Source organism: Pyrus communis, chromosome 7 (assembly GCF_041283825.1).
Source record: "Pyrus communis isolate YQ-2024b chromosome 7, ASM4128382v1, whole genome shotgun sequence".
Taxonomy (NCBI): domain Eukaryota; kingdom Viridiplantae; phylum Streptophyta; class Magnoliopsida; order Rosales; family Rosaceae; genus Pyrus; species Pyrus communis.
Window position 1 is genome coordinate 8,787,714 of NC_142571.1, and position 24,098 is coordinate 8,811,811.

The 24,098-nt window shown below is 40.0% G+C and overlaps 1 protein-coding gene and 1 long non-coding RNA gene across 9 annotated transcripts; both read right to left on the reverse strand.

Annotated features, from left to right (window-relative positions):
• Positions 1-552: 552 nt before the first annotated feature.
• Positions 553-5,065, reverse strand: LOC137734671 (uncharacterized). Of its 8 annotated transcripts, none has more exons than XM_088697971.1 (5): positions 4,706-5,010; positions 4,391-4,522; positions 3,335-3,625; positions 2,551-3,036; positions 553-1,926 (listed from the first exon to the last, which is right to left on the reverse strand). In XM_088697971.1, exons 1-5 carry the CDS (start codon positions 4,706-4,708, stop codon positions 1,897-1,899), a joined length of 942 nt encoding a protein of 313 aa, XP_088554097.1. In that variant the 5' UTR covers positions 4,709-5,010; the 3' UTR covers positions 553-1,896. The 8 variants fall into 8 exon arrangements, with proteins under 8 accessions (XP_088554097.1, XP_088554095.1, XP_088554098.1 ...); XM_088697969.1 differs by having other exon boundaries at positions 553-1,911; positions 4,706-4,963; XM_088697972.1 differs by having other exon boundaries at positions 654-1,905; positions 4,391-4,615; positions 4,706-5,065.
• An 11,231-nt stretch (positions 5,066-16,296) lies between these two features.
• Positions 16,297-16,717, reverse strand: LOC148695669 (uncharacterized). Its single transcript, XR_015964909.1, has 2 exons — positions 16,576-16,717; positions 16,297-16,493 (listed from the first exon to the last, which is right to left on the reverse strand). It is a non-coding gene; the product is annotated as an uncharacterized LOC148695669 (long non-coding RNA).
• Between the last annotated feature and the right edge of the window lie 7,381 nt (positions 16,718-24,098).

Here is a 24,098-nt window from a genome sequence, read left to right on the forward strand (position 1 = left end):
AACCCAACCTAGTGGTACTCTTCAACTAGGCACTCCCTCACCTCAAGATTATTTGCATAATGATTATTATGAAGATTGTTGGGATGATGATCCGGATATGGAGGAGGATATTGCATTAGAACAAATAGAAGAAGTGGGGGAAGAGGGGGAAGAGGAAGTAGAAGAAGAAGAAGTAGTGAGACAATGGGAGAGTCCTCCTCGGAAAAAGGGCAATAGGAGAAAGGGTCCAAGTCCGGCGTGGAATGATGCTAAGAGGGTAACGATCACCGATAATAATGGGGAGAAATCTTTCATGGCCGAATGCAAGCATTGCAAACTCTTAGTACCGGCACACCCTATAATTCATGGGACGACGGGAATTCTTAAGCATTTGAGGAAATGCCCGGGTTCTAGTCTCTTTGAGAATGTGGATCCGAAGCAACCTACATTGACACTCCTCAATAGAGCTGTAATGATAATTTACAATTGTATAATAGTTTAATTCACCTCCATTTCTAATTTATTTCAAAGTGCATTTACAAATCAGTTTATGTAAAATAAAGTTTCTCACACAAATGAAACTTTACACCAAATTTTTATTTACCAAATTCAGAAAAGACATGAATAGATTCACCGTCACCACAATATAAGGGCCTAATATTAAAACAATGCTATTGCAAATTTTTCTCCACATAATATAATATTATTAAGCTGACATATCACGTGACAATAAACTGTTTTATTGCTGGGGCAGATGTTGACCTAGCCCAGGTACTTGTTAGATCTTCGGCCTAACCCCAAGTATTTACGGATTAGGCCGAGTAAGAAAGTAGAGATAGACTAGGTCTAGGAAAACCCTTTGACTCCTCTCTTCATGTGGATTAGGGTTGGGAAAACCCTATATATACATATATAAACCCTGAAGTTAGTCAATATATATATAAACAAAAAGCCTAAACTTACAATATCATACTCAATATTTGTCGAATTGGTGGTGCTCAACTTCTTCAACTTGTTCCACAATCATGGATTCCAACATGGAGAGGACAGGACAATTCAATCCCGGGTTTCAAAGCCGACGTCCGGTACCAATTCCTGTTACGATGCCCCAGCCAGAGAGTGCAATCCCCGAACCAAAAGCAATGTATGATCCTGCACAAGTGGGTGGTGTTGACCAGAATGATGATTTATGTTCCTGGGAAAGTATTGATTATCAGCTGAGTGGCGACGATGACGATTTTTTGTCTTGGGAAACTATTCCTTACAGTCCTTGTGCAACCCCTAATTCCATTGAAAGCAATTCTGAACTGCCCTCTCCTTCTTGTTGTCTGTTCTCGCCGTCAACTACTCCGTTGCCTTCACCTATTCCGTCATCCTCTCCCGCTTTTACTTTGTTGCCTCCTCCTTGTGATCCATCCTCGCCGTTAACTACTCCTCCATCTTCTCCTACCTTTACTTTGTTGCCTTTACCTTCTCCGCCATCTTCTCCTGCTTTAACTTCATTGTTGTATCGATATCCTCCGCCTCCTTATTTTGTTCCATTTACACCTTCAAGCAGTACTGCACCGGCATCATCATATCCCACTTATACTCCATTGCCACCTTATTATGATGCTCCTCCATTTTTTCCCTCATACACTCCATGGCCATCTCCTTATGATAATCGATGCTCTTTATATACTCCACTTTATCCCGCTAATATCCCACTGCTCTCTCCTCACTATGGTCTGCACTCACCCTTATATACCCCATCATCTTCTTCTCCCACTTGTACACCATTGCTGTATCGTTATCTTGGTTCGAACTTGCCTTGGAACGCTCCATCATGACCGTCATCATACCCACTCCCACTACATTCGCCAATGCCGCCACCTTATGCTGGAGTTTGCTTACTCCAGCATCTTTTTGTTCAGACTGTCAATTTGACTTTGCCTCCAAAAAGTGGGACTATATCAGTTGTTAATTTCCCATATGTAATTAAACAGATTTTTATTTCAATAATAATTTACTTTTCCACAGTTTAGCGTTAATTGTTATGCTTAAGAGTGTTGTTTTCTTACAAGTTCATGTTATAATACTAACTTATCATTTGATCATAAAAATGATTGATTGTTTATTCTTTACCACAATAATAATGCATTCATTAAGAAAAGGACCTAGTTATGGAAGTCATTAACAATTCAAGGCAAACCTACCCAAATTACGAGCTACAAGCAACACTAAAGTACATATATACTCACTGCAGACTCAGACTTGAGGGTAATCGAAGAGAAACCTGCATCCAAGGATAAGCACCGCCCATAAACTATCACCACGATTTCAACTTGTCGAAGAGTGGGGACGCTTAAGGGAGCGGCCTGAGCCACCGCCCTTATCATTTGGTAAAAAAGAGAGAAAAAAATTGGTATGCATTATTATAAACTACCATTTTTTTTATTCCACTTTCATAGCATAACCTCAGCAATCATGTCTACATTTTTATAGCTGTTAACTCAAATCCAACTTTTCAATTATTTCAAAATGCATCTGTAAATTTGGAGTCCTATCAGCAAAATAAAATTGCTCACACACCTGCAATTTTCCTCCACTTCTCTGAGCTTCAGACTCCAGCAGATGAACCAACTGTTCTTTTTCTTTGAATATCCAAGCTCGCCTGTTGTCACGCCATTGCCTCGGTGTCCCGTGTAGGATAAAACGGATTGCTGCAGCTCCTTGTATCAGGCGTTCTGAGAGTTTCTCAATCACACTTTGGTCACTGATATATGCACCAGGTGAATTTAATCCAACATCGACGTAATGGATTTCTCTGATGCTGCTTAAAAGGCTTTCTTTTGTACTAGGTACGATATGAATCCCTTCTTCCACGCCAATTCGCTTTTCCTCCATGAGTGATGCACCTCCAGAGGATTTGACATCCAAGAACCCAAGTTCAGTAACTAACTGGTTAATGACAGTACCACCCTTACTAAATCCAAAAAGTAATGTTTTGGTTTGATTATGCGATGTGGATATTCCTTGTTGGAGTTGTTCTTTCTGTATCGCATTGTCCTTCTTCACCTGCCATCATCAGAAATTTAGTTTAAGAGATAAGAATCGTCTAATAGCCTCTTATGTTGGAGAGATAAAATGCGTTTTATCCAATTCAATTTAAAATATGGATCATAAATAGTACAATTTTAGATTCATAATGACTAACACTCCCCTCTTCCCCATAAATGTGCCACTTATGTCGTAAGGAAACAACCAAGAAATTCCAGAAACAATACTACATTAGGTTGATATCTTTAATTATTTCTATAAGCATCAAGTGAAGAAATATAAAATTTTGAAGAGGCCAATGAAGTACGATATATACCTCTTCAAGGCAACTTGACAGGAGGGAAATAATGGTCCCAGAAGCCGGGTATCCAATAGGGCAGTACGATTTTGGCTCTCCCCATTGATTAACAGATGGAATAAAGTCCCGATACACAGCAAAAGGCCCATTGAAAACAGAAGCGTCAATAACCCAAGCATTGGTTGAACCACCAATCTTTGAAACCAGTATTTCAGCTATATTTTGTAAGTCAGATAGCCTCTCGATCACCGGATTCTCGGTTCCTGCCACTCGGTCTCCATTGAAAAATATGGCATTTGCTGAAGGAACCTGCTTCCCAGGAAAAGTATAAGATACAGCCAAGTCTTCATAAGTCAGAAAAGAGACAAAATTGGGTAAGGTGTAAGAGCTGCCCCGAAGAAAAAGTGGATAATCCATCACTTATACACTACTCTTCATATGAAATTAGTAGCGATGTATTTCTAACATTTTGTAGAAAAAGCAGAAGCTGTGATCAGATATGTGTTAGGTTTTTTCAGCCCATGATAAGTTGTCCTAAGTCTATTGGGAATTAATAGTCTTAGAGGATTAAATTGTTTTCCCAATTGGAGTAGGATTCATAACTAGATTCAAATTAGGATTAATAATCCTTATTGAAGAAGACCTTTATTATGTCTATATAAAGGGGCTATTGTACTAGTTTTGAATTGGAGGGAGCAAAACAATAAATTGTATACCACTCTAGGGATTACAGTGAGAGAATATTGAAAAGTGTGTGCGAGAGAAAAGAAAAGAGATAGTGTATTTCTTGTTCTTGTTCTTTCAGGTTTTTCGTCAAATCCTAGTTCTAGAGATTTGGCATGATTATTGGTTGTACGCATTATTGATATAGTGAAAGATTGTTGTTACTGTCCCGTGGACGTAGGCACATATTGCTGAACCACATAAATTCTTGGTGTAATTTATCTTGGTTACTTGTTTTTTGATTTCCGGAGTTTGTTCTTGTTTTTCCCATTCTTAAATGCGATAATCTCAACAATATGCGTAATGGAAAAATGCAATAAGTGCTTCAAAGGTTGAGTATCCAGAACTTACAGTCAGTGTGTTGGAAGAAGGTGATAGGCAGAGAGATGCTGCAACTTGGTAGCAGGTCCTGGCGTTAGGGTTCAACGGGACCTTTAAAACTCCACGCCAGCGTTCCATTAATACATCTACTGAATCGAAAAACTGAAATTTAACAGAAGTGAGAAATCGGTGGCATCACTGGCATAGGCAGACAGCAGTAACCAAGGAACGACCGCGACATAACGACAATTGAAACTGCAGCAGAGCAATCAACGAACTATATATATCCATGCCGTTCAATCCTAAAAATATCCCAAATTTTGGAACTGCTTTAAGCCAACTTACCATGAAATTACAGTCGCTTGAGAAATCTTCTTAAATCAGGAACAGGCATCGCAGACTGCGTTTCTTGGAAATCACTAAAGAAACTGGAATCAGCGCAAATGCTCCAGGGACGTTATTTTTTGGTGAATTTGGGTGGTGTTTGGAGGTGATATCGTGGTGGTTCTCGGTTTTGCTGGAAGGAGAGTTGGGGGGGGGGGGGGGGGGGGGGCGGTGTTGGGGTTGGTTTCTGAGTGGGGTAGAGAGAAGTGAGGGTTGAGTGAATTAGGCGTGGGAAGGAGGGGGAGAGGAATTAGTGGGGTTGTAATGGTGAGTCAGAGGGATGGGTTGGGTAATAGGAACCAAGGAAAATTCCAGAGATCCGGCTGGAGGAGAGATTTTTCGAATAAAATCTTGCCGGATCAATTTCCTGTGATCAGGATACGTAATTCTGACTGTTCATCGTATATTGTACAGTTAAAAATTATTTTAAAATTAAAAATTGGGTTTAAAATTAAATATAAATAGTACATAACGAAAACTGAACGCACAATGTACGATGAACGCTCAGGATTACGAGAGGACTCCCAGAAAAAGGATCCAACGATGATCATTTTCCAGATTTTTCAATATGATCCGAACACGAAATGATATTTTTGGTCGAAAATTGTTAGTGAAGGATAAAATGGTAAAAAAAAAAGTCAGAACACTAAGGAATAGAAGGGCATTTCCGCCCTTGTACAATTAATGAACAGTATTTTTCAACTTGGGTTTTAGTATAGAGATAATGTTACACGTTAATTTGTGCTCCTTTTAGCATTAATCCCTCGGAACCTCACCCAAACATAGCCTTAAAGTTTTAACCAACTACAAATCTTGAGCATGTTGGATACAATTAGGTGATGAATTAGAGTAAAAAAAATAAAAAAATGCTCAACGTCAAGTTTTACCACTACAATTTTACATAATGCAAGCACAGACACATAAGTAGCTAATTGATGGGTAACTTTTTAAGAAACTCTTAATTTAGCAACTTAAACAATACAAGATAAGAGAGAAACCTTTTTCTTTTCTTTTTTTTTTTTCAAAATTTTCTCAGGGAAAACCCAGATAATGGAGATTGTTTATATAATCAGTGTTCTAAAAATCGGCCTATGCGGTTTTTTTTTTCTTTAATAATATTTTTTTATTAATTGCGTGCTTTTTTCTTTTTTGGTTTCATGGTGGTATACTTATAGAAATGGTGTACCTAATTAGCAAATGATGGATTTACTACAAGTTGTTGACCCTAAAAATTACAAAACTTACGTGGCGCGTAGGCCGAATAACTAATAAGCTAACTATGTCCTTCGGTTGAATGCGAGGCGTGCCAACTCGTCGGCCAAGCTCGGCCGAGGAGTAAAATTTGTTGATGTTGTGTTGAGTGTGCTGCTGACTTCTTGATCTTGCGATTGTGGCCAAGGAAGGAACAAATCTCGACCTTTGGATTCTCAAGCCTGAAGACAAGGCTGCTAGTTCTGCGAAGATCAATATCAAATTCGGCTCTCAAGGTGCCGAATGTAGTAACCTGGTAACACCTCACTTCGCCGAGAAGGCTAATGAGATGACCTCTGCCAATAAGCATTCGAAAATCCTTCTCGACCGAGACTGGGATAGATAATCAGTCGGCCTCGACGCAGTGCTGTTTATCCAAACTGAAGGTGCTTCGCGGTCGGCTGATTCTACGGCAACAGTGTTGTTTATCTAAACTGAAGGTGTTTGCCGGTTGCCTCCACAGTGCTGTTTATCCAAACTGAAGATGTGTTGGTGGAGGGAAAAGAAAATAAAAATCTCAAGATGTTTTGAGAGGTTTTGCGCAGGGCAGTTGTGTGTTGAATCGGAGATCTCGAATTGTTTCATGATATCTTGTATTTATAGCACCAACTCATTCTTGAGATCGAGTTAAAATCCTATTTGGATTGGGACTTCTTGTTCCGTTCCAACTCTGCTTCGACCAACCTTACCGTCATTAGGACTTTGAACTCACCCCTTTTTAAGGCTTTATTCATTGTTGGTCGAGAATCCTAATTGCACTAGGACTTCTTCGACCCCTTTGTTTATCTGAACTACCCCTTCTTGTGATACGACTCGACCACCCTTGCTGAATGGCCCGGGATTACTAGACGGCCCATAGTATTTTTTAAGACGGCTTTCGGCCGAGCATAAACCTACACTTGGCCCAACAATATTATTTTGGGCCCAAACATTGCCCATTCGCTTCTGAGGTCGTCGACCGCCAATCCTCGATCGAATCTCGACCTTGAAGAAGCGAAAGCGTTTTTTTTTTCCTTTAGACCTAATTGCCTCGATAACCTTTACTATGCGCATTTATGAGATATGATTACACAATTTCTGTTGTTCCCGATGTCCTGCTATGTGTCGATTTTCTGATAACCCTAACAACTCTTAATCATGGCCCTCGAAAATGTGCGCCCGTCGAAACGTTTCTTCCTCATCAATGCATTAAATCAGCCGTCGCACGCAATCATGCGTCCCAAATCCCTGAAAACCTCGATCTTATCCTTCAAGATTCCAAAGATCCGAAATGATTGGCCATTTCCCGGTTGATTTTTCCTTCAAATTCAAAAATATAGCGCTTCTGAATACCAGACGTTTGATCTTCCTTCTGAAATGCCTATAAATACCTGAATTTCCTTCAGTTGCATTATACGCCCCTCGAAACTTTGAAACTTTCTTTCGCCATTCCTGCTTTATCAAAACCAGAAGATCTCAAGCTTATCTCTCGCAAACCCCTTTTAAACTCACGCGAATCTTTGAATCCTCATCAATGGCATCATTAATCTCCAAGCTCTCCGACGAGTGCAACAAATGTAAGGACTTCATCGACCGAAACACTATCAAAACACTATGCTTCGAGAGCGACCTAAACACCACTCATCAAATTCTAGGGTCACTTTTCAAAGATGCAGTGCCATCGTGCATCACCAACCTCCTCAAGGAACAGTGCCTAACACCCTTGCTGCAAGGGTTTGATTGGTCGAAGTGGTGCTTGGCACGACCCCAAGGAGCTTGGCCCTCGACCACTGCAGCCTGGGTCGAACGAATGGAAACATTCTTCGGCAAAGAATGGGAAGCTCTTGGTATTTATGACGCCATCAAGCGCTCGACTATGAAGATCATTATGGATAAAGAGCTGCTTATGGCGACTCTGAGTTTGTGGTGTTCGACCACTAACACCATGATCCTTCTTTTCGGCCCTCTCAGCCCCACTGTCCTTGATATTTCAGCTATCCTTGGGACTTCCCCATCTAGCCTCTCAGTAGATGCTGCCCTTTCAGGTGCCCATAAAACCTCGACTTTAAAGCACTGTTCGACGACCGGGCCGTGGAGACGCTCAGCCGAGAAGGTGAGAAGCCCTTAAAAGAAGAAGTTCAAAAATTGCATAAGAACTTTTTCAACTACAACACCTTCATCCTCCACTTCGCGGGCCGTGGGGAGGCGAACTTGAGGAAAGGCGAGCACGAAGCCTTCTTTTTCTACTGGTACAACAAGTTTATCTGTTGTACCAAGTTGAATAAATGTTTGGTTGAGAACATGCCGGTGACTCAAGCCTTGGTTAGTGGTCATTCCTTGGCTCTCAGTTTAGCCATCCTTGCCAATCTATTCCGTTCTTTGGCCAAAACAACCACTAACAAAATCGACCCGCACCAGAACGGACCCCTCTGGGTATTCCAAATCTGGCTGCAGGTTTATTTCTCCACCCTTCGGCCCGAAGTTCTCGTCTTTCAATCTGCCACAGCGCATGGTCCTCAATTGGCCCATCAACCGGCACCTCCTCACCAGGCCGATGAAGTCCTTAAACACTTCTTCGGCCTAGACGTCATTTCCGATGACGAATTCTTAATATCTTGGCGTCAAGAATACCCTACCTCGATCAGGCTTCCGAAGTCAGCATGGGATGAGACCGAAGATGCTGATCTTCGTCAACACTGGGGGTCGTTCGTGTTAACACGTAACCTTCCCCTTGATTGCAACGCTCGCCGAGCCAGTTGAGAGGTCTATTATCCTCATTTTGTTGCCCGGCAGCTCGGCTACTTCCAAGGTTGCCCAGTACCCTTACTCGCTTCTCGCTTTCTTTTAAGTGGATGACGCATTTCTGGCTCCTCTGAGAGGGAGTGTAAAACGACGGAACAAGAGTTTCAAGAGAAGTGTAAAAAATTTCGACTCCGACCGACCGTACCTGAATCTCTGGGCACTGACACCTTTGGGGACTGGTGGGAAGAGTACACTTGCGACTTCTTTGGGGTCTCGGCCGAAGACGTGGTCAATAAAATCTTCGGCAACCGACCCAACAAGCATTTGCTGCCCAATCCAAAGAAATGACCCAAGGTATATTGTCGTCGTTCCCTTTGTACTTCAACTACTTGCTTGAAGTTATTGACTAGATTTCGCTCTCTCAGGTGGTCGTGTGTTGAAACGAGTGGACGTGGTCCCCACGGCGGTGGCCAAGAAAAAATTGGCCCCCTCCTCGAAGAAGATTAAAACCACCGGGCAAACCTTGCCGACCAAACGCCGCCCATCAAGACGCCGAGACGGAAGATGACGCTCCTCGACCTTTGAAACGCGTCAAGAGATTAGCGAAAAAGGGGGAACGGGAGATTCACGTCATCTCCAGCCAGACTACTAGAGTGACCGCTCCTAGAGTCTCTCTTCCCGTTCCGGTTGTCCAGGCCTCGGCGGAACAATTATCATTGCCATCTCCTCACTCAGCCGTACCGACAACTGGGGTTGTGGTTGAACCAGCTGCCGCTCCAGCTGTGGCTTCAGAGCCGATCGTTATGCCTGCTTTGGAGCAGACGGCCACACCCATCGAGGCATCCCCCATCAAACGACCAACGATCATTCTGGAAGGGGTATGATTCTATTGTTAATGATCTTCATTTATCCGATTTTTAAGCCATAACAGCTTTTTATTTCAGGACGATGAGAGCGACGAGGGTGACGAAATTTCACTGGAGCGTTACCCTCGACCAGCCAACCTTTATTTCGTCAATCCTCCCCCTGTGGTCGAGGTGGCCGTTCAAGCAGATCCTCATACGATCGATCATGGGAAGAGACCCTTGGTTGAGCCTAAGGCGACGGTCGAAACGCTGCTCCATCCACAAGATGAAGACCTCAACATTCCTCCACAGGATGTTACCTCAGCTTTTGTAAGGCTCACTCCCCTTTCTTTATTAATCTTATTATGACGCATCTGAACTCAGGAAAATATTAAATGTCAGGTGCCCGATCATTCATTTCATCAAAAATTTTATGCACCGAAGGGTGTGATCTACATTTCTTGGCCACCTAAGTGGCCATCAAATGTAGATAACCTCCATCGGCCGCGCGAATTAAGAAGCAGTCTTAGACACTGGGCTCGGCCATTAAGTTCTCTAGGTTCGAGCAATAAACCAGAGGACATGGTCGAAGTCTCCTCTCGGCAGGTTTATAAACAAATTCCCTCTACTATGCATTCCATATAACTTTCCCTCTGTTGACATTTTCTCTTCCTGTGCAGCCTTCATGAAAGGTCGAGCTCGACGCCTTGATTGCGACTACTTCGGGGGCAGCTGGCTCTTCAGCGATCGCAACAATGCCTTCCGTATCAACGGCCGAACTAAATGCCCTCGTCAAGCTGCAAGAATTGCTATCTCTTTCGTCGTCACAAATTCTTGAGTGCCAAGGCCTCGACTCCGTAGGGACATATCTGAACGATCTTGCGATTGATGGTCAGTTAAGCAATGAAGCTATTACTCGAACATCTTCTGCTCTGGAACGAACTCGAGAGTATTTTGTATTTTCGAGAGAGCTCTTTGGGCCGAATATAACTTGAAAGCTACGATGATCGTTCAAGAAGCTTTACGTCCACGGGTCAATATACTGAAGACGAAAAAAGAAGCGCTGGCCGACCTTGATCGTCAAATTGCGGAACTTTAATACCGGAGGTCGGCAGTTGCTTCTGAGCTAGCAAGAGATTTTGAGTTGGGCGGTAAATCCTGCCTGACCGAATAAGCGGCTAACGTGCGGCATGTCGAGCAACTGAAGATGGATAAGAGGAATCGACATGCCAAGGTCACGATGGGTGAAGTGAGGTGGTTAGAATTGAAGGCTGTTGTTGAAACCCTCATTCCCTCATCACCTTAAGGGCATTTAGCTATAAAGATCAACCCTCATTCCCATTGATTGGTAATTTATGAATTTACCCAGTCCGGTCTCTAAGATGATATGCCCCATTGCCGAGAACCTTGTGGACGATGAATGGTCCTTCCCAATTCGGCGACCATTTACCGAACTTGGGGTTTTTAATCTTTACGGGCAACACAGTTTGCCCAACCAACTCTCCCTCGCCGAACGTTTTTTGTCTGATCGCTCAGTAATTTTCTTTAATCTTTACGGGCAACACAGTTCGCTATTCTAGCGTTTTTCCAGTGATTCCCAGCCATCAATCACCTGCAAACTAATCATCGACGTTCCCTCTTTCATTTCAAAAACATGACCTAAACAAGTTTGGGGACGACAGAGCAGCATTAAAGTCAAATAAAAGGATACCCATTTTAGGGTTTCCGACAGTTCGAGGGGATTTCAGGTGCCTTCCTAATTGAATTAGACTTCATCATAGGTATGGAAATTGGTCCTTATACTGAGAGCCACTTGTTGCGAACTTTGATGGAAATTAGAGTTGGTTGGATAACTGTGTTTCATTCACCGTAGCCACCGCTGGTGGCGGTGCATGGGGAACTCTTCGACCTGGATTTTGGACAGAAAGATTTCCTCAATGTCCTGAGTTCATATCCAAAGTCCATTTGTTGGAACTTGATACAATGATTCGTCTGTTCGAATTAGGGGATAACTATACTGACGTTCGATTTTGGTACTAGACGATGATTCGACCGTTGGGTCGTCACCAATTTATAGGATGTTATTGTACATATTAAGTAAGGACCTTGGAAACTTGTGGATTGGGAATCCGATGTACGGATCTTTCGAATTGAAAGGATCATAAAATTATCAACCTTTGTAATATACGATGATTCGACCGTTGGATCATTATGAAATTATAATATATTTCTTGTGTAATACATGAGGATGTAGAAACTTACAGATCGGGAATCTGAAGTTCGTATCTTCCCAAATTGAATTTCTAAGTTTTTAGAACCAATCATTGACCATCACTTAAATTTGCGACTGACGGAGATCCAATCGTAAAATCATCATGAAATTTTAATCAGTTGTTTTAGAAACATATTGAGACTCTTAGGAACTTATGGATCGGAAATCTAGTGGGTGGATCTTCCATATTAGATTACAAGGGTGGTTGATCGTTCCGTTGGCCATGTTGACCGAGGGTTGAATTTTGGTCAACATGTTTAGAATCATTCTTAAATAATAAAGTTAGTATTACGCGAGACTCGGTAGAGCCTAGTAGGCCTATTTTGGTTAGTGAGCTATCCCTATTGATGTATATCTCGATTCACGTATAAATGGCACCTTACTGTGATATACATGTATATTGAACTTCTAGATGATATGAATGTTATTATGATTACTAGTATAAAAATATGAGCCTAGATCCTTATTAGAAGTATTTAGTAGAACTTGTATGCCTATATGACAAGGTATTTAATTGTCATATGAAATTGATAATGTTTGTGCTCACGTTGTAAATCATAAGTGCGGAGGTGAAAGGAAAGATGTGTGGTGATATGGTTGCACTATGTAGCAGTGGTATAGGGATGGTCCTATTTGGTATATCCACGATGTGGGACTGTGCAAATGTTAGGGGTGATCATACTTGGTATATTTGCGATGGGTGATCATTGCCTATGTTATTAAACTATGCCTATCATTCTGTTTAATTTATCCGCAATGGGGACCATATGCATTCTAGGAGTTATCATGCCTGGTATATCCACGATGGCTGATCACTTCCTAGAGTTAGGATACGATTTTGCTTGGTACATCTAGGGTGGGTGGTCACCACCTACTCAAGTTCGTAGTAGAAGTTGAATTAAATGAAGAATACTAACCGAAAAATGGAAAAATACTAAACCTGAAAACTAGTTTGTCTGGTGCTCACAATTAAATTCAATACATGTGGGCGGTTCTACGATCAAATCTTCCTTCAGTGTAACTCCATTAACATAGAGCCATCCGTTACAAACCAACATGAAGTTGGAGGAAATGTGTTGTAAAATTAACATGTGCTAATGACGAGGTGTGTGAACTGTAAATAGTATATACTTATGTTTCATGTATCCAGTTCGCTACCAAAAAATCAACGAAGTAACGGACTTGAGTAAAAGTTAAACCATTGTTTCCTCGAGACTTGGCTCAGTTATATGTCTATACCATACAAATTGTGAGCAAACTTGTGTTCGATATTGGAATGTCACAATATCATGCATAGCAGGACTTCATGTAATAGGAGGCTTGAAATTTATTTAAGGTAACGGCAACGTTAATCGAAAGTAGAAGCATACAAATGTAAGTATTAATCGTGACAATAAACCAGAAATATGGACAATTATTGGATCAAAAGGGTAAGAAGATAGATTGTGATTACTCTAATGGCTTGATTATTAATTCGCAATTGAAATGGGAGGGAAAAAATAGAGTCGCAATTTTGGACATGTTTAGGAAATTCTTTGTGATTTGGGAGGGTAATTCGGGTTATTGGCCCATAAACTTTATTAAACCTGTGGGGGTTTTGGTGCAAACCAAATTCCCCCAAGTCGGCACTTTACCAACACCGATTTCTTCCCCATTTTATTTGGGGTTTAATTTGAAAAATTAGGGTTTGGCTGCGCAAAAATTAAAGTGCAAAGTCGGTGGCAGCAGCAACGGCAATTAGCTGCGACGGTAAACTTTTATTTCTCAAATTCAAAATTCAATTTCTATTTTTCTTTCATTTTTTTTTAATTTTTTTTATAAATAAATAAATAGAAATAAAAACCGAAAAGGAGAAAGCTTGCGGGCCACGTCTCCTAGTCCTTGTAGAATTAGGAATCCAACCGTGAAACCCTAATACTATATATATAATATATGTGATATAGAAACCCTCAAAATTCCATGCTCTCAGTTTCCAGTTTCTTCTTCCTTCTCTTGATTCGACCTCTTTTTCGCACAATCTTCTCCTTCTTCAATTGCTTTGCGTTCTCTGCATACTGGGTGTCACGTTCTTCGTTCTTCTTCGATTTCGTTGCATTAATTCTCTGCATTGTTTGAATCAATGGCTTCCAGTTCCAGCCACAAAAGCATAATACCACCGAAAGCCAAGTGTGCCTTTAAACCCACCAATCCTCGTAAGCGTGGTTCCAAGAAAGTTAAGCGTTTCCGCTTCAGAAACCTCCCACGAGAAGAATCTCAACACTTTTCTTCTTCTTCTTCTGGTTCTGAAACTAAGCGTGACGATGACCCTTCTGGGTATGAGCCATACAGTCCACATAGTGTTGGTTATGCTCATTCTCCTGCTCATTCTCCTGATCATTCAGGTTATGCAACTTGCGAGCCAGAATGCTGTGAACTTGATGACGATGCTGGTTCATATCTCCCAGAACCACAGCAAGAATATCAGCACGACGAAAGCTGTCACGATCACGATTGCGAAAGCTCTCAACTTGGCGGTGATCATGATGAATTCTGTCATTTTGATGATGATTTAGAGGATGATGACTGTAAACCTGAATACCATGAAGTTATTCATCCAGAACCAGGAGAAGACGATTACGGAGAACCTTACTTTCCAGAACCAGAACAAGAATATGATTACTTTTATGGTTCTCGAGTCCAGCCTTTCCATAGTCTTTGTAATGCAGATGATGCCTCTGCTTCGGTCGATTCAATCTGTGATTCATCTTCTTCTCATGAAAGTGAACTTGAACATAAGACTTATGATGACAAAGCTTCATTCCGCTCTGTGAGTAGTCCGGATCAGCCTTCGTCTCCCCCGAGACTTGCAGAGCATTTCGACTGCAAGCTGTGTGTGAAGATGGCTAGAGAGCCGGTGGTGACTCAATGCGGTCATTTATTTTGTGGGGATTGTTTGAACAAGTGGTTGTACTCCTTCACTTCTGAGATGCAGTGCCCTGTTTGCAGGAGCAAGGTGCTTGATGACTCCATCATTCAGATTAGCCCGCCACCGTGGTGGCAACAGAGACCTTGAAATTATTGGAAAGTTAAGATGAGGTTTAGGAGTAATGATGTATAATTCATTTGAGATGTTCATGTATTTTGGCTTAGATGTAAACTGCTTATTCATTCAAATTAATGAAAGTTTTACTTTTTCCACAATTTTGTGTTTCCATGCTGCTTTCTTCAACTTCAACATGACAACATAATTTTATATTTTGTTGTATATTTTATTTGTTTGTTATGAAATCGTTTTGTTAGTTAATATGCGTCCGTCTCTTGAATGGCTTATTAAATTAGTTCCCTTGCAATGAAATTATGGTTACCGCCCTTTACATTTCCTGCCTCTTTTTGCTGTGTGTGTTTCTTCAGTTTTCAATCTCTCTGCAGAGTTTTCTTTATTTGATTTTGATAATGACCCTCAAACAGAAACTTCATCCTTCTTCGAGATAATTGCTAACTTACTCTGGAAATTTTGTCTTAGACATGTTCATTGTTGAAATAAAAATACAGGGGAGTCTACTGAAACATGGTTAAAATAAATAAAAAACTAATGAAAAGTTCAAAAAAACTTTAGTTTTAATGAAAAATGACAAATAAAGGTGTAATGAATAGTATCAGAGAAAGGTAAAAATATAGTTTTTCGTTAAAAGTGAACAGTACCGGAAATGTTTCGTTAAAACTCCCTAAAATAAAAGATTTATTAGACAAAGGGCTCAAAGTGGTTGAGGTGTTTTCTTCTACAATAGATGATTCAGGAATGAGATATGCAAGTATGCAATCGGAAAACATATTATGGAGTCGGTACAAGTTACATGAATTTTTTTTTACTCCATGTCGTAATCACTGTTTCGTTTATGTCCGAAAGGTCAGACACTTGAAGGTTGCACGGTTGCACATTTCAGTGTTCAACCTATGGAGCTACAATAGTATTTTGGCATAAGCTAAAGTAGTCTCCAATGAAAATGATGTAGATTTAGTGACTTACAAACTGCGTGGGATCGATTAAATTGATCGTTGTATTCAAACCCCTAGGGATCGATGCGTGCCATTAGCTGCTTCTCATGATTCGGAGACACTGAATTCGAATGAGAGGTTCACCACCACATCATTACATGCAAGGGGAGCTTGCTTGATTCGCAAATTGGTCCAACAATAGGTTTGCTCATGAAGTAGCAGCTTTTGCTACTGAGCTTGTGTGTTCTCTTAATAGCTTGAATACTATTACTATGTTCGTTCGGAACTTTGTTTATCCGATTACAATATAAAAGATTGTTATGAGCCTCAGTTTTTAATCTGTGCATGATCATTACATGGGTTTGAACAAGTTCTTGATCAACACCATCAGTACTTTGCTTCTGCAACAGATCAAATCTATACTGAATTTCAGGCGGCCTAATCAGCGCATACATGTTGAATTAAAGAGGAGAAACAACAGGAACGTCTTTATAAATATCTCAGAAACGAATTTATTTAACTAGGTCTCTCAAATCATGCATAAATAATCGTTATTTCGACAGGAAATAATACAGATATTTTTATTAATACAAGGAATGCTCATGTCTGGGGATGATCATATAACCCTCAAAGCTTTCTCTTGCTTTATTTCCTGCCTTGTGATCACCTCCATCTTAGGCTGATGCTGGTCCAAGAAAAAAGCGAAAAGTTAATTAGCAAGTTGGTGGTCATTGAGATGGGGATATTCATCTCAATCCCACACTTGCCTGGGAGAGTAGAAGCTGTAACTTCGTCAACATTGGGGAAGTGGTTTGCCGCTGCCTTACAGCATTCACAAGCGGCCTGCTTATCAGCTGTGGTTTGGGCGAGGTTCTTGATGTTCTGCGCCCCGGTGCAGCAAGCCGGGTCAAGATTACCCCGTTTGGTCGAGTCCACCTGGCCACAAGAGACAACGACCTCTCCTTGCTGCACCATTAGGTGAGCCACGGCTAGCAGAACCAATATTGGGATCACAATGCCCTTCATCATTTTTCCTAGTAGTGAAAAGCTTGATAGCTAGCTTGTGCGTTTGAGCTCGTGCTTTTGCTTGTGGAAAATGGATGGCTTACATGGTGTACTTGTAGGCGTTTGAAGATAATGGCCTTTAACAAAAACAGTTACGAAATTTGGGCTTTTCTATTAGTCACTTGGATAGAAAAGGCTAAAGGGGACAAGGTTTGGGCTAATTTTAGTTACGAGTTTGCAGGCTTTATAGTTTTGGTGATGAGCAATGAGTCTGGCCCCGTCAACTTGGCCCATCCAAAACCACCCTCAGTTCATACTGGATAATGGCTCCAACTTCAAGCCTGCGGATGATTTTTTTTATTTTTTATATAGTAAAAATGGTTACTGAGATTCCCATAGCTCCTTAATTTATTTTAACATTGAAAATCAATAAAAGTGGTCTTTGAGTTCATCCACCGTATATCATTTTGGATGGTCTGTGAAAAAAATCTGTCAATATCCTTGTTAAATTGTTACGTGAACGACCACGTGACTACCTTTATAAGGGTTTTTTTTTCTTTTCAAACCAACTCTTTCAGTTAACGAAGATATTGACAGATTTCTCATGAAATGACCAAAGTGATTGACAGTAAACAAACTCAAGGACCACTTCTATTAATTTTCATTGTCAGAGACTAAAGTAAGGTGTTATGTCATTCTCAGAAATCATTTTAGCTAAAAACCACTCAAGATTATCACAATATATTGCTTGGGATTATACGTATATCATCTTCCTTCGTTTGAAAGGAATCATATCTTTTTAAAAGTGTGTATAGATCTTCATGTATAAAATAAGTTTGCCACATCAAGATTCAAATTATTAAGGCAAAAAATATTTAGACAAGAATTCCCATGATTAAACTCACAATCTAGCCGATGATTTGTGTTATATTGTGCTAAGAGAATATTAGCTGGCTGATGACATCAAAGATTCGAAATTATATTTTTTAGTAAGCCCACAAATAGATTAATATGTAACGCAAAACTAAGGTTGTATAACCATAAAACTTGTTATTTAAATTGAAATCGTATGTATATAATTCTAATTTCTTGCTCATGTTTTTGTTATGTACGTGCTCTATTTTTTTTAGTAAGCCTTGTACTGCTACACATGGGTCGGCAGCAACCACGCATGCAGATATTCTATTGTATAATTAGTATCATAGCCAATAATTTCTTGTAGAATATATATTATACATATTTATTATATATATACTTACGTAGTTTTTTTTTTAAATATTTTCTCATTTCTTGCATGTCTTAATGATTAGCTAAATCATACATTTTTAAAACTCCAAAATACGGTACATATAGTATTCACATATATTGGAATCAAATTCGCACATCACCATTTAGTATACGAACAATTGTCGGCCACCTATAAGACAAGAAGAAGAGATCATAAAAGACCTTGGGCATCGGGGAAGTACCTACCAAGGACCCTTTGATGATCAAGTTATGACAGTGTTTACAATGTCAAGTAGTCGAATAAAGTGTAGAATGTCATACATTTACCTCAAACCCTAAAGGGCGTATTTATAGTGTTCAATGAGAGTCCTTATGAGGATAGAAATCTGTATTGAAGTTGGGAGAATCCTAATAGGAAATCTAAAAGGATATTTCTCTTTCCATTAGGCTAATGATTACTTAAAGCACATGCTAATTCCCAGAATAATAGGAATTCCCAAGATTTTCTCCTAATCAAAGTAGGATTAGGAATTACATTCCTCGAGGGCCTAGTAGGTCTCTGCAACGGCGGCCCATGTCTACCATTCTAGTGCCTATTAGATTGACTTATTTTGATGGTACCTTTAGATGATCCGGTCCAGATCATATAGGTCATTATGACCACGCTGATCTAACATTTTGGACTCTGAGGTCCGAGTCTTGATTCGAATCGATCCATTCCCCTGGATCCTCCATTCTTTAATTGGAGATCTAGTCTTCACTATATCTAGCACACGTTATTTTTAAACCTTTTTGTTAATATATATAAATTTCACGGTTTCTATACATATGTTTAACATAATCTCCCTCAATATTGCCTAGAAGCTCATTTAACAAGCCCAGTTTGAACCAAATTAGTTAATTTTTTATGTTTTTGAGTTCAAAAAATAATTAAACAAACCACGAATTGTTTATATAGAGAGTATTGTTGGACCCATAGAATAATGAGTTAACATTTCGTTTTCAGTTGTTGGTTTTTTAGTTTTCTAATTTTCATTTTTTGAAAACTAAAACTAGTTAATGTTTTCAGCTTTTATAAAAAAATGAAATCAAAAAGTGGAAATTCAAATCCCAACTATTAAGCATATTGTTATAAATGGGTCAAAGTTAGAGAGATAACCTTTTTAATGGTAGGTGCGAGGTAGATGTAAAATGTCAAACTAAAACTATAGCACAAGAGGATAACAAATAAAAGACAGAAGAATAGATGATGTTACTGATCTTTTCTCTCTTTCTCTTCTTATTATATTTTCTGTATCTTTTGATTGCAGTCGAGTGCTCTATATATAGAGCAACTCGTATTACTACATTTGAAATTTACAACACACTTTAGACAATATGATATCCTGCATTCCCAAAGTCAGTTTTCAATCTGTTATGAGAATTGACAATTTGTACGTGTAGTCATAAACAATTCAAATGTTAAAAACCAATCTGTGAGGGCATTGAAAAACTCCACCAAAACACTGTGGGCATTCACTACCCATCAGCATTTTCAACACTCCACCTTGGATGCCCACATATCAACATGAGTTGCCTCGTTAAAACCTTGCTTGGAAAAACCCAGTGGGAAAAAACCATAGCGAAGGAAAAAGAGTACAACTTTTCCTGGATCGTTGATATAGTGTCAAGTATGCTTATGTTGCCTCGTTAAAACCTTGATAGGAAAAACCCAGTGGGAAAAATCCTAATCGAAGGAAAAAGAGTACAACAAGCATGTATCATGGATGCTCCCCCTGATATGTATCTCGCCCTATTCCGCATTCTCCAAATTTAGCTGTTTGGTAAGTCGACGTAATCCGATGCTTTGCACTAACTTCTGAAACGTGCACTTTGGTAGAGATTTGGTGAGTAAGTCTGCCAGATTTTCATTTGAACGGATTTGTCTGACTTCAATAACTTTAGCCTTCTGAAGCTCATGTGCACTGAAAAACTTTGGAGATATGTGTTTAGTCTTATCGCCCTTGATGAATCTTTCCTTCATTTGGGCAACACAGTTTGCATTATCTTCATGGATGATAGTTGGATTGTCTGTCTTCGAAGTTAGACCACATGAATTCCGGATATGATGGATCATTAATCTTAACCAAGAACATTCACGACTTGCTTCATGTAAAGCAAGTATTTCTGAATGATTTGAAGATGTAGCAACTAATGTTTGCTTGGTTGAGCGCCATGAGATTGCTGTATCTCCATTCTTAAACACTTATCCAGTTTGTGAGCGGGCTTTTTGCAGATCAGAGAGAAAACCAGCGTATGCATATCCAACAAGGACATGGTCATTTGTGGAGTTCTTTGAGTAGAAGAGACCCATGTCTGTTGTCCCACGAAGGTATCGCAATACATCTTTGATACCCTTCCAATGGCGAATTGTTAGAGCAGAGCTATACCTTGCTAACAAGTTAACTGAAAAAGCTATATCTGGTCTAGTACATTGTGCTAAATACAACAAAACACCTACTACACTCAAATATGGTACTTCTGGACCAAGGACCAGCTCATCATCTTCTTTTGGACGGAATGGATCTTTCTTAATGTCCAAAGAACGAACGACCATTGGCGTGCTGAGTGGATAAGCCTTGTCCATACCAAATCGCTTCAGAATTTTTTCAATGTAAGTTGATTGGTGGACCAAAATTCGACTAGCACAATGCTTGATCTGCAGGCCGAGACAAAATTTTGTTTTTCCAAGGTCTTTCATTTCAAATTCGCTTTTCAGATATTCAGCAGTTTTATTAAGCTATTCAGGAGTTCCAACTAGATTCATATCATCAACATATACTGCCACTATAGCGAATCCAGAATTGGATTTCTTAATGAACACACAAGGGCAAATGACATTGTTGATATACCCTTCTTTGATCAAATAGTCACTGAGATGATTATACCACATTCGTCCAGATTGTTTCAGCCTATACAATGATCGCCTTAATTTGATCGAGAGCATACCTCGAGGTTTGTTACTTGTTTCAGGCAACTTAAGTCCTTCTGGGACTTTCATATAGATGTCAATATCTAAGTCTCCATATAGATACGCAGTGATGACATCCATAAGTCGCATGTCAAGTCTTTTTGAAACCACTAAACTTATTAAGTAACGAAACGTAATTGCGTCCATTACAGGAGAGTATGTCTCCTCATAATCAATTCCAGGTCTTTGAGAAAAGCCTTGTGCAACGAGTCGTGCTTTGTATCTTGCGATCTCGTTTTTCTCATTGCGTTTCCTTGTGAATACCCATTTGTAACCCATAGGGTTTACACTAGGCGGGGTTTGGACAACTGATCCAAAAACATTCCGCCTGTCCAAGGAATTTAATTCTGCTTGGATTGCTTCTTTCCAGTTAGGCCAATCATGTCTCTATTTGCATTCATCAACAGAGTAAGGCTCAATATCATCACTTAAGGTGATTTCAGTGGCTACTGCGAATACAAACATATCATCGATGATTATTTCATTCTGATCCCACAATTCATTTGTACATGCATAATTTATGGAGATTTCTTTGCTTTCATGTACTTTTATCTCTTCAGGGACATGTGTCTCATCAAGGACATTTTCTTTTTCTGGAAGTCCAGAATCATGAATTATGGATTTATCATTCATTTTGTCTTCCTGAATGATTTCATTTGGATTCAGTTGTGCCCTTGACTTTCTCTTTCGAGGGGCTGAATCTTTTGAACCTGGGGATCTACCACGCTTCAGGCATGCACCAGATGAATCATTCGCTGCCACTTTATTTTGTTCAATAGGGACATCAATTCTTGCAGGTGCATTTGCAGCTGGTATGTGTGATTTTGTCACTTTCATAGCATCATTAAATGCATCTGGCATTTGATTGGCAATGTTTTGAAGATGAACGATCCTTCTCACTTCATTTTCACTTTGAATGCTACGAGGATCAACATGAGACAAAGTGGCAACAACCCATGTCAGCTCTTTCCGTTTTTCTGGAACGGTCTTTTCTCCCCCTAACGATGGGAAGACTGTCTCATCAAAGTGACAATCAGCAAAACGAGCTGTAAACATATCACCTGTCAGGGGTTCCAAATATATAATGATAGATGGTGAATCAAAACCCACATAAATTCCCAGTCTACGCTGGGGTCTCATTTTAGTGCGTTGTGGCGGTGCAATAGGCATATAAACAGCACAACCAAAAACTCGTAAATGTGAAATGTTTGGCTGATGTCCAAAAACGAGTTGTACTGAAGAGTATTGATGGTTAGCTATATGTCTCAATCGAACCAATGATGCAGCATGTAAGATGGCATGTCCCCATGCAGAGACTGGCAATTTGGTTTTCATAAGCATAGTACGAGCTATTAACTGAAGCCGCTTGATCAATGCTTCTGCTAAACCATTTTGAGTATGGACATGAGGAACAGGGTGTTCAACATCAATGCCCAATGTCATGCAATAATCATCAAAGGTTTGAGATGTAAATTCACCAGCATTATCAAGTTGGATTAACTTAATGGGATAATCTGGGAACTGTGCTCGTAACTTAATTATTTGAGCAAGAAGTCTCGCAAAGGCTACATTCTGAGTAGACAAGAGACAACATGTGACCATCGGGTAGATGCATTAACCAAAACCATAAAATATCAAAATGGTCCACATGATAGTTGAATAGGCCCACAAACATCCCCTTGAATTCTTTGCAGAAATGATGGGGATTCAGCATCAACCTTTAGTTGTGATGGTCTAATTACCAACTTCCCTTGAGAACAAGCTTTGCAAGGGTTATTATTTGAGATAGCAATGTGTCTGCTCACTAATGGATGTCCATTAGAGTTGGTAATGATCCTACGCATCATGGTAGATCTTGGATGACCCAGACGGTCATGCCAAAGCATGTAAACTTTTGAATCAATGAACTTCTGGTTCATGACAGTATGTGATTCAATTGTTCTTATGTATGTATAATACAATCCACTCGACATACCATGCAACTTCTCCAATATACGCTTCTGGGTATCATTAGAGGTAATGCATAGATACTCCACATTTTCTACACCTTTCGTTTCAATGTGGTATCCATTTAAACATATGTCTTTGAAACTCAACAAATTTCGAGTAGATCGAGTAGCATACAATGCATTATGTATGGACAATATTGTTCCATTTGGTAACATAATCTGGGCTTTCCCTGAACCTTGAATTACATCTGAAGGTCCTGATATTGTTGTTACCCCTACTTTTGTAAGTATTAAGCTTGAGAAATACTTTTGATCACGAAGTATTGTATGTGTGGTTGCGCTATCTGCAAGACAAATATCTCCGCCATTTCTCATGTTCTGAGAAAAACCACAGTTTTTATCCATGCTCTCTGAGTAAGAGAATCAGAGTTAAAAGCAAGTTATAACAAGAAATTTACATGCCACTTTTATTGAATCTGAAATACTATAAGTTCAACATAATAAAAGTACATCAATGATTCAATCGGACCGGTATACTTCATTTCCCCATTCCATAATAAAGTCTGGAACATCTAGGTGGGTTGTGTTCAACTGCCCTGATAAGTTAGACACTGGATCAGGTATATCCATTGGTCTAGCCTGGTCGAGAAAATTGGTCTCGACACCTTTCTCCTTGAGGGAGGCTTGATACAGATTCACTAGATGTTTTGGGGTACAACAAGTACACGCCCAATGCCCATTGCCACCACACCTATGGCAGGCTCCTTCAGAGTTCCTGGGAGCATTGTTCATAGGAGCTTTGCCTTTGTGGCGATTCACATTTTTGAAACTCGGGCCTGAATTATGCCTCGGAACCTGGTTGTGAAACTAAACTCCATGGTTCTTGCCTTTCCTATTCCATCGACCTCGTTTATGGCCACGTCCTCGTTTATGATTATCACCACCAGAGGATGTGGCGTTCACTTCGAGGGAAGCAACATTCATTTCTGGGAATGGTGTAGATCCAGTAGGTCAAGAATGATGGTTTTTCATCAGGAGCTCATTGTTCTGTTTAGCTACTAAGAGCACATATATCAGCTGGTTATACTCAGTGTAGCCT

Excerpts from the sequence above, each read along its gene's own strand:
- LOC137734671 (XM_068473933.2), bottom strand. Across the intron at positions 3,626-4,390 it reads CTTCTTCCAACACACTGACT|GTTCCTTCAGCAAATGCCAT; the intron begins GTAAGTTCTGGA and ends CCTGGGAAGCAG. Across the intron at positions 3,037-3,334 it reads TGTCAAGTTGCCTTGAAGAG|GTGAAGAAGGACAATGCGAT; the intron begins GTATATATCGTA and ends TGATGATGGCAG.